Genomic DNA, 10,814 nt, shown 5'->3' with positions numbered 1-10,814 from the left:
AGCAGCATACCATCTACAGGCATCTGCAGGCATGAGATTTTCTGATCGAGAGCAAAAAAACTGGGGGGCTGGGGGGGAGCTAAAAAAGAAGAAAGTTAGAGGGACTTGGGGAGGGACACATAGAAAGAAGGAGAAAATTAGACAAGACGAAGTGAGAGGCCATTGCAGCTCAGAGAATAGCGATCTAATCACATTTTCTCTGATGCCTCCCATTGTTGTTTTTAACAGATGTGAATGGACAAGACATAAAGCAAATTCCTCAATCCCAGTTTCTGCAAGAAGGAGACAACTTCACCACTTACTGCAATTCCTCGAGGATTTTAAGCAGCTTACAGTGGTATAAGCAGAGGCCTGGGGGCAGTCCTGTCCTCTTGATCACCTTAGTTAAGAGTGGAGCTGTGAAGCAGAAAAGGCTGACAGCTTGGTTTGGAGAGACTAAGAAGGACAGTTCCCTGCACGTGGTGGCCGCCCAGACTGCAGATGCAGGAACTTATTTCTGCGCAGAGGCACAGTGCTCTCAAAGCACCTGCACCCTGTCCCCAAACCTTGCTGTGGAACTCCAGGGGCCAACCCCTCCTTATCTCCCCTTAGGACAGGAGTCAGAGAAAGCTGAAGTCACAATGTCTGTGTAAAGTTAAATGTTAAATAATTAAAAAAAAATATCCAGACTCAGATGGCTTAATTGTGAGAATTCTATTAAAAATTTGAAGAACTGGCATGAATTTTACACAATTATTTCCAGAAAATAGAAAGTAATTGTTAACTCCTTTTGTGAACCTAGTGTTACTTCAATACCAATATCAGACAAAGAACATACAGAAAACTGCAAAGAAATTTCCCTCATGAATGAATACAGGCACAAAATTTAACAAAATATTAATACATAGATTTATCAATATATAAAAAGAACAATACCAAATGCAAAACGTTTTTTCCAGGGATGCAAGGATCCTTCAATATTTGGAAATTAATTGATGGAATTCATCATCTTAACAGGTTAAAAAGAAAATTCATGATCCTGTTAATCTATGCAGGAAATAATTTTGCCAAAATTTAACACCATCCTTGCTAAAAATTCTGAGAAACATAAGAGTAGTGGTGAACTTCCTCAATAGCTAATAGTATGTTCACCAGTAAAATGCCAGAAAAAGGAAAGGATACTCACTCTCATCAGTTTCATTCGACGTAATGCTAGATGTTCTAGCCAGTGCAATAAAGCAAGTAAAAGGAAAGACAATTATATATATCAGAAAAGAAGCAAAACTTCCACCATTTATAGATAACATGATAGTCTATGTAGAAGATCCCAAAGTATATACCAAAATGTATATACAAAAAACATCCTAAAACTTTTCAATGGGTTTGGCAAGGTCATAGGATCCAAGATAAACATACAAAAATCAAATGAATTTCTGTATACTAGCAGTGATCGTGTAGACACAGACAAACTGTAAGAACACTGTTTCCTGACCTTTTATTTTATTCTCAGACCAACTGATCATTCTCTCTTAATTACTAAGGCTTCATATAGATTGCAATCTGGAAATGCAAGTCAAATTTCTCACTCTTTTTCCTTTCCAAAGCTTATTCTAGATCTTTGGCCTTACCCGTAAGTGTTAGAATTCGCTTCTCAACTTCTACCCCAAAAGGTTGCTGGTAATTTGATTGGGATCGTGTTGAATTTATGAGCAAATGTGGGACAAGTGACATCTTAACACAGAGCCTTCAGATTCCGATGATATCCTCTTTGTTAGGGTAGATTCTCTCTAATTCTCTTTATTAATGGGCTGCAGTTTTTACTCTAGAGGATTTACAAATCTTCATTAGATAAAAGGCGTTTTAACTTGAGTTTCCAACACTTTTAGCTGGAATCCAGAAATAATTAATTTTTGCATTTAGTGACTTTATTTAATTCACCTTCTAATCCTAGCTCATATTTGTTTATCGATTCTTTTGTATTTTCTACATACACAAATGTCTCATCTATAAATAAAAGTGGTTTTACTTCTCCCTTTCCAAACATTATACATTTTATCTCCTTTTCCTGACTTGTTGCCAGGGTCTCATATATGATAGTCAGTAGGAGTAGTAATCGTGTATCTCTGTCTGGTTCCTGATGTTAAGGAGAATAATACTGACTTTGGACATTTTCATAGATATAGTTTATCAGATTCAGAAATGTCTTTTTAAATTTCTGATTGTTGAGGGTATTTGTTGTGAAAAAGTGTTGGCCTTTATCAAATTATATTGCTGTTTGAAAATAAATGAAGTACATTACTTACCAGTAATTTACATAATATATTTGCTATAATATATTTACACTTTCTCATGTGTGTATTATACTCCAATAAAAACTTTAAAATGCTACGATGGCTTCATGTTAATTCTAAGATGATATGTGAAAAGTAAAATTTCAGGTGTTCTCAGTCTAGTTTTCCTTTTTGGTGCCTGGAATATTTGAGTAAGAACATATTTGTTAACCAGACATAACTTCAGACCATTGGTAAGCTCTTGCCCTCTAAAACTTTTTTTAAATGTTTATTTACTTTTGAGAGAGAGACAGAGTGTGAACAGGGGAGGGACAAAAGGAGAGGGAGACACAGAACCCGAAGCAGGCTCCAGGCTCTGAGCTGCCAGCATAGAACCCACACACAGGGCTCGAACCCACAAACCGTGAGTTCATGACCTGAGCTGAAGGCAGAAGCTCAACCGACTGAGCCTCAGGTGCCCCTCTGGCCCTCTATCGAAAGCCCATAGATGAGAAATGCGACAATGGCTCTTTTCTCTATCTGAAATATAAATGCAAGACTTTTGATTCTGGTGGGGGGGTTTTTTGTTTGTTTTTTATTTATTTTTGAAAGACAGAGACAGTGACAGCAGGGGAGGGTCAGAGAGAAAGAGGGAGACAAAGAATCTGAAGCAGGCTCCAGGCTCTAAGCTAGCTGTCAGCATAGAGCCCGACACGGGGCTCGAACCCACGAACCATGAGATCATGACCTGAGCCAAAGCCGGACGCTCAACCAGCTGAGCCACCCAGGTGCCCCAAGACTTTTGATTCTTGATGTATAGTACCAAGGAGCCTACCTTTTGACATTTGAAGTTAGTTAGAAAAAGTAGAAAAGTCTATTGAATAGGAAAGGATGATAAATCTCACAGGATACTTAAATCTTCTCGATGAGAACAGAGTATGTGGCGATCCCAAGCTGCGAAAGTCCGGCAAAGGAATATGTTTTTATCTAGGCATCCTGCTAACTAAAAGAGCATCAGGATTCTGTTAGTAAGGATGAGTAAGCAAGTTTACTATTCGCTGGAGATGGGCAATTCCTGCTCTGTCTCTGTGTCTCTCTAAAATAAATAAAAAAATAAAAAACAAACAGAATCAAAAGTCTTGCATTTATATTTCAGAGAGAGAAAAGAGCCACTGTGGCATGCATTTCTGCCCCTCAAAAATCTCCCTGGCATGGTGGCCTATTATGTGATCAGTTCGATTCATAGCCCACATCTTTGCTGTAATTACCAGCACCCTAGAATCCAGCGCATGGCTCCAGTAGTGACAGTGTATGATGGAGTTCAGCCCGTCTTTGGATTTGGCAGGATGTTGAAATGGAAGAGAAAAGAGCATGTCACTTCATAGCATTTATAAGAGAGCTTCAGAATCATTGTCTTTAGACTTCATGTTAAACAAGGAAGCAAGAAAAGATAAGAGAGAAATGATGTTCAGAAAGAGAGGAGTCATATGCTTTATACCAAACAGGAATAGACAGGAAAGAAAGAAGATTCACAGTTAACCTGAAGAGACATCTCGAAATCTCCCAGCACATTACAGTTTCTGTTGCAGAGTTCTGGGCCATTGTTTATAAGCAAGGAGTGCTGTGATAGTGAACTTTGGGGATTGTTCTTCAGGTGTGCCCTCTGCCACCTGGGTTTTGAATGTGAGGTAGAAATACTTTCCTCTAGTGCTTCTATCCATAAATAAAAGCAGATGCAGATTTGGAGTGTGATGAAATGTGTTGTATGACAGCTGTTTCACTGAGAGAGTCCAAATTTACTATTTTTGACACCTGCTGAGACTTGAGCACCAGCTAATCTTACTGTGGCCTCGTTTCTCTGTACGTGGACCCCTCACAAGCACGTTCAGTCCTTCCTATGACAGACTCCTTCCAGAGAGGAATGATTCCTCAAGAAATTTGACCCGGTTTTATTTTCTAAACTGACCTAACTGCTTCTTACCTTCCCATGAAAATCTTTCCACAGTGGCCTCTAAATCCCCCTTCTGTTGCAAACCGACAGTCAGTAGCCCCTGTTTAAAAAAAAAAAAGTCCTTTCACATGCCTTCACCAAGCATGACCTTTTCTCTTGTGGCTACTTCTTATTCTCTCTCATCTAAAACATCTCAGAGTTAAGGATAGCAGAGATCTCTTCACCACCACCCCCAGAACCCAGGCCACTGTCTTTTGCCCTACTTTCTCCACTTCTTGTTTTGTTTAGGCTTACTTATTTATTTTGAGAGAAAGCATGAGCAGGAAAGGAGCAGAGAGAGGGGGACAGAGGATCCATACTGGTGGCAGAGAGCCCGACTTGGGGCTTGAATTCACAGCGAGATCACGACCTGCGCTAAGATCAGACCTAAATCAACTGAGTCACCCAGGTGTCCCCCTCCACTTCTTTTCCCACTAGCATCATTATAAACACCAGATACTCTTCCTCATTTATTGAAGACTGTAACACACAAGGATTCCAGTATAATCTAAAATACCACGTGACTTAAGGGTCCACATGGACAATTCTGAGAGAAAGCCTGAACTCATTGGTTTTAAAGACTGTTAATTGGAATCCCCTTTAGCCATTAATTCCCAAGGTCACACTCTAGACATATTCCATGATAACTCTCTAGTTAGATGCTGCTCCACAAGTGAAATCTTACGTACCTAGATGGGGCACCTGGGTGGCTCAGTCTGTTAAGTGTCCGATTTCAGCTCAGGTCGTGATCTCACAGTTTGTGAGTTTGAGCCCCACGTCGAGCTCCGTGCTGACAGCTTGGAGCCTGGAGCCCGCTTCTGATTCTGTGCCTCCCTCTCTCTCTCTGCCCTTATCCTGCTCATTGTCTCTCTCTCTCTCAAAAATAAATAAGCATTAAAAATTTTTTAAATAAATAAATAAATACCTGAATCCCTTGGCCCTACCTCAATCAACCTTCAGTCATTAACCTCATGTTCTTGTTGCCCTGATTTTGTGTCTTATCAGTGGTCTCATTAATTCCTAATTATAGATAAGTATCTTATGATGTATACTTTGATAGGCAGAGTTCAAGATAATCATGCAAGTGTGCAAACTGGTGTCACTGGAACATGCTGGCCCCCAGTGTTGCTGGGAAAGTATTCTTTTTCTCTATAATCATCTCCCACTGTAATTTCCTACCGAGACTATTTCAAAACTTCTCACACTCCTCAGACTTCCTAACCCAGAACCTCCTCAGTCACTCTTTGGAGACGCACTTAATTTCTATTTATAAGAACAAAAAGGGGCCCCTGGGTGACTCAGTTGGCTCAGCATCTGACTTTGGCTAAGGTCGTGATCTCACAGTTCATGAGTTTGAGCCCCATATGGAGCTCTGTGCTGACAATGAGAAGCCTGCTTGGGATTGTCTCTCTCTCCCTCTCTGTGCCCCTCCCCCATTCATGCTCACTCTCAAAATAAATAAATAAATAAACTTGAAGAAAAGAACATAAAAGATTCCATTAGACATTAACAGACTTTTCAACTTTCTGCCTTCACACTCTAAAAAATTGCTGAAGTCTAAACCAATCCTGTCTTCCTTCATTCCAAAAAAACTGGAAATAAATGTTCTCCTCATACCAAAACTTGGTCCCTCTACGTGTGGTCCATATTGAAGTCTTATCTGTCTCCTCAGGATTTTGATCCATTGCCTTTAGGTCCTTTCCAAAAGCATGTAAATACATCCTAATCTTAGAACCCCTACCACCTCTTCAACATCCTCATTTGGTTCACACCATGTCTCTTTCCTATCCTTCAGAGTTCAACTTCTGGAAAGAGATTTCTATATTCAAAGTTCCTTTTTCCTTGTCTCTTCTCCATGCCTCATCCCACTGCAGTGTAGCTTCTGCTGAAAAGACTCAAAGCATGATCTTTGTGCTATTAAAAATCAATGGACATTTTTCAGTCACCATCTTATAGGTAGATATTTCTTCAGCGCTAACTCTGTTGGATATCCTTTTGTTCTTAAGACTCTTTTCCCTTCCATTTCTGGATACCAGTCATTTCTGATTTGCCACTTAACTTCTCTGGGCTACCCTTTGAGGTTTCTTTGGTACATTTTCCACTGCCCTCTCTTTGGTGTTTGTGTTCGTCAGGGTTTCCTTTAGTTTCTATTCTTTTCTGAGTTTTGCTCTGAGTCTTTGTCATGGTGAAATTACATCTACTCTTAAAAAGAAGTACTATATCATAGACGATATAGTGGGTGAGGAGCTGGGCTTGGAGTATAACAGAGTTAGATTCCAATTACTATGTTGTCCTTGGAAAAAGTATTTAACTTCATAAAGATTTGATTTCCCTTTAGTAAGTGAGGATAATATCTACTCTAAAGAACAGTAGTAGTGTATGATCCGTGGTTAATAACATGGATTCTTGAATCATTCTAATGGGACAATTTCCAGTTGTCACTGTGACCTTGGAGAAATTGCAAACTTCCTTCCACATTTCAGTTTTCTCATTTATTAAATGAGGATGGTAATACTACTTACTTCGTAAGATTACATAATAATACTTACTTCATAAGATTAAAACAGCCTTTTAATAAGCAGCCCCTTAAAAACACTCTCATCAGATTATTCTAAGAAATGCAAGCCTAAATAGGAGCAGGAAAGAGGAGACACAAAAACTTTGACCCAATTTGTTTCTATATTCGACCCCCAGAGGGCGATATTGTGTAAACCGGAAAAGACTCTTCTGAAAAAAATTCTACCGCACTTCTGTGAGCTTCTTTACCTTGCAGCTCACAGAGGCTCACGTTGTGAGTAGGCTCAACACCAGGAGCAGTCATTGTCAAGGAAACCCCTCTTATGAATTATCCCTAGAACTTAGCCTTCAAAGGGGGATTTCTGGAATCTCAAAGTTTCCATTACAAAACCTCAGCACCACCTGGCAGGCTTCTTCCTGCTCCTCAGGGGACATCTTCCAGAACATAGCTGTCAGCTTCCTCACTGCCTAGCTATGTGTTATTCAATGACCATCCTGCTGCTTGGAATGCTCCTCACAGTGAGTAAGTAACACTGTATTTTATGCTCCTGCCTCCATATCAGAAACATTGTTCTGACTGGAATCTGCATGGAGACACTGTCTCATTTTAAATAGGTCTGTCCTGGTCTCACTGACTCGGCATTGATGTTTCAGGAGGAACCGGAGCCCAGTCGGTGACGCAGCCTGATGCCCAGGTGTTTGTGTCCGAAGGAGCCCGTCTGGAGCTGAGGTGCAACTTTTCCTACAGTGGAACTCCCTATCTCTTCTGGTACGTGCAGCACCCCAACCAAGGACTCCAGTTTCTCCTCAAGTACACCTCAGGGAACACCTTGGTTAAAGGCATCAATGGTTTTGAGGCTGAATTTAAGAGGCATGAAAACTCCTTCCACCTGCGGAAATCCCCAGCTCTTGGCAGCGACACAGCCAAGTACTTCTGTGCTGTGAGTGACACAGTGCCTGGGACCGCAGGGGGAGCTGAACACAAACTTCCTGCGACACTACAGTTTTCAGAGACTCAAGGACACAGTCAGACTTGTTTTTAGCAAGGTCTCTCATTTGGTGAAAGTGAGCAAGATGAAGGAAGAGACCTCTGGGCTGGGGGCTGGGGGGTTGCTTGGCTCCTGGCTGCTGAGGATAAATAGGAACTTCAATGTGTATCTTCTTTTACTACTGGGTCATGTATACACGTCCTAGAACAGAGAGGCTTGTATGGATATTCTCCTTCCACTTGGGGGTGTTGTTTACTAGAAGGTCAGGTTTCCAATTTAATGTGACCAGTACTGAACTTCTAATCTTTCACCTTCTGAACTCACCTCCGACATGCTCCCCCGACTATCTTTTCCTTTTCACGTCCTAACTGCTCCATTCTTTCAGTCTCTGGTCATAACTCAGAGTTATTTTTGATTTTTATTTTTTCTCTCACTGCTTACAGCTAATCCACCAAAAAATCCAGGTGGCCTTATCTTTAAAACTGACCCATAATCTGACCACTGCTGCCATCTCCACGAGCCCTCCCTGGCCAAGCCAGCCTCGTCTCTCAGATAAATTACTCTGATAGCTTCTAAGGGTCCCCTTCCTTGTCCCCCTTCAATTCCTTCTTTTTTTTTTAAGATCTGTGTCAGCCAATTGGCTTTTTAAGAAAAATGTTTATTTGAGAGAGAGAGATAGAGAGTGAGCAAGGGAGGGTCAGGGAGAGAGGAAGACAGAGAATCCCAAGTAGGCGCTGCACTGTCTGTGCGGAGTGCAATGTGGGGCTTGAACTCACGAACCTCGAGATCATGACCTAAGCCAAAATCAAGAATCAGACACTTAAACTGAGCCACCCAGGGACGCCTGCAGATCCTTGTTAATACAGCAGTGTCTTCCTCGGTTTGGGCTGCTATATCAAGTACCATTGCAGGTGGCTAATAAACAACAGTAATATATTTCTCACAGTCTTAGAGGCTGGAAGTCTGAGGTCAGGGCGCCGGAATGGTTGGGTTCTGGTGAGTATTCTTTCCCAGACTGCAGACTGCCACCTTCTCAGGGCCTCTTCATGTGGCAGAGAGCAGAGAAGAGCCAGGCTCTGTCAGGACTCCTGTAAAATCACTAATTCCATTCATGAGGGCTCCACTCTTATGACCTCACCTAATCCTAATTACTTCCCCAAAGCTCCACCTCCTGCTATCATCACATTAGGGGGTGGGGTTTCAGCAAATGAATTTTGGAGGGACACATTCAGTCCATAACAAACAGCCAATGTGATTCTTTAAAACACAGATCAGGGGTGCCTGGGTGGCTCAGTTGGTTAAGCGTCCAACTTCGCTCAGGACATGATCTTGTCTGAGTCTGAGCCCTGCATCTGGATTTGTACTGACAGCTCAGAGCCTGGAGCCTGCTTCAAATTCTGTGTCTCCTTCTCTCTCTCTGCCTCTCCCCACTCACGCTCTGTTTTTCTCTCTCAAAAATAAGTACACATTAAATTTTTTTTTTAAAAAAAAACAACAACAATGTTCAGATTGTGTCACACAAACCCTCTCAATAGTTTCCCATTTTTCTCAAAGTCCTTACAATCGCCTATAGACTCTACATGATCTTCTCCCATTGCCTTTTTAAAATGCCGAGGGGGGGAAATAGTTTTCAACTTTGAAAACCACAGCCAGTGAAAATTCCCCATAGAGATTATGGTAAAATGAAGATTTTTCGATGAAGGAAAACAGAATTCACTGTTTAGTGGGCCTACTTTAAAAGAAATCCTGAAAGAAGTTCTTCAGGCTGAAAAGAAATGATATCAGAGGAAAATCTAGAACTTTAAGAATGAAGTAAGAACAATGGAAATAGTAAAAGTATGGTCATATGTAAGAAACGAATTTTCTCTTATTCAAAATATGTGTGGCCACTGAAATAAAATCATTGTAACATTGATGGTGGGGTTTTCAAAGTCTGAAAATGGAAGACATCTAACAGCTATAAAATGAAGGAGGGGGTAAAATAACCTATATAATTGTAATATTTCTATATTTCGCTTAAAACACCAAAATAACTCTAACTGGACTGTGAAAGGTGAGGTAGTAGGCATGCTACAATCCTTCGAAAGCCACTAAAAACAAACACAAAAAGAAAGAGTCGAATAGCAAATAGATAATACAATACTGAAGAACTAAATCAGAGTATGCAAACAGAAAATGAACAGTGAAATTATGGACCTAAATCTAACCACATCAATAATTACATTAAATACAAATAGTCTAACTACACAAATTTAAAGAAATTTAAAGACAGACATTGTCAGTATAGGTTTTTTTAACCCACCTATGTACTGTCTCCCTGAAACCCATATTAAATATAATGACATAGATAGAAATAGAAGTACGGGAGAAGACATCCAGGCAAACACTAATATGGAAAGGCTACATTAGTGTCAGAAAATTTAAACTTTAGAAAAAGAAATATTACAGAAATAAAGAGGTATGATATATATTTATAAAAGATCAATATACTAAGAAGACATAACAGTGTTAGCATATATGCACCTAGCAAAAAAGCTTCAGAATGCTGGAAGCTAAAACTCTTTGAACTGAAAGAAAAAATAGACAAATCTGCAATTACACTTGGAGACCTTTACCTTCTGTAGTCAATAAATACCAGAATCCATAGTCAGAAATCAGCAAGACAATAGTAGACTTACACAACACTATCTACCAATTTGCTCTTATTGATACATATTTATAAAACACTCCACTAAGCAATGATAGAAAAGACATAAAACATGCTTAGAAGAAAAAACTCTATTCTCTCATCTTCCAAAAATATTACCAGTTATAATGATTTGCCACAAAATGAATGCTATATACACATGGCGAACTACACTAGAACATTATAAGGTAACTCACAAACATCTCCATTTTTATACAAGGTGAGACATCACTAACTGTTAAGTGGAACTCTGCCACTGTGCTTTCCCTTAGCCTTTGGAGGACCAAGTACAAGAATTTTTGAGTCAGGTAGCAGGTCAAGCCTAGGAACAAATGATAAGGTTGAGCAACAAACCACAACTTAGGGTAGCCACAGATTAGCTG

General features: G+C 40.2%; 2 gene segments (V, D, J or C); both read left to right on the top strand.

Annotated features, from left to right (window-relative positions):
• LOC115301965 overlaps nucleotides 1–10,814 on the top strand; it is a 550,585-nt gene that overhangs the window by 147,342 nt on the left and 392,429 nt on the right.
• On the top strand, nucleotides 7,019–8,289 carry LOC115301979. The segment is given in 2 exon segments: nucleotides 7,019–7,279; nucleotides 7,411–8,289. Coding segments are annotated over 2 exon segments (438 nt in total).

This window comes from Suricata suricatta, chromosome 9 (genome assembly GCF_006229205.1).
Source record: "Suricata suricatta isolate VVHF042 chromosome 9, meerkat_22Aug2017_6uvM2_HiC, whole genome shotgun sequence".
In the NCBI taxonomy this organism is placed as follows: domain Eukaryota; kingdom Metazoa; phylum Chordata; class Mammalia; order Carnivora; family Herpestidae; genus Suricata; species Suricata suricatta.
This window is presented reverse-complemented; position numbering and strand designations above follow the sequence as displayed.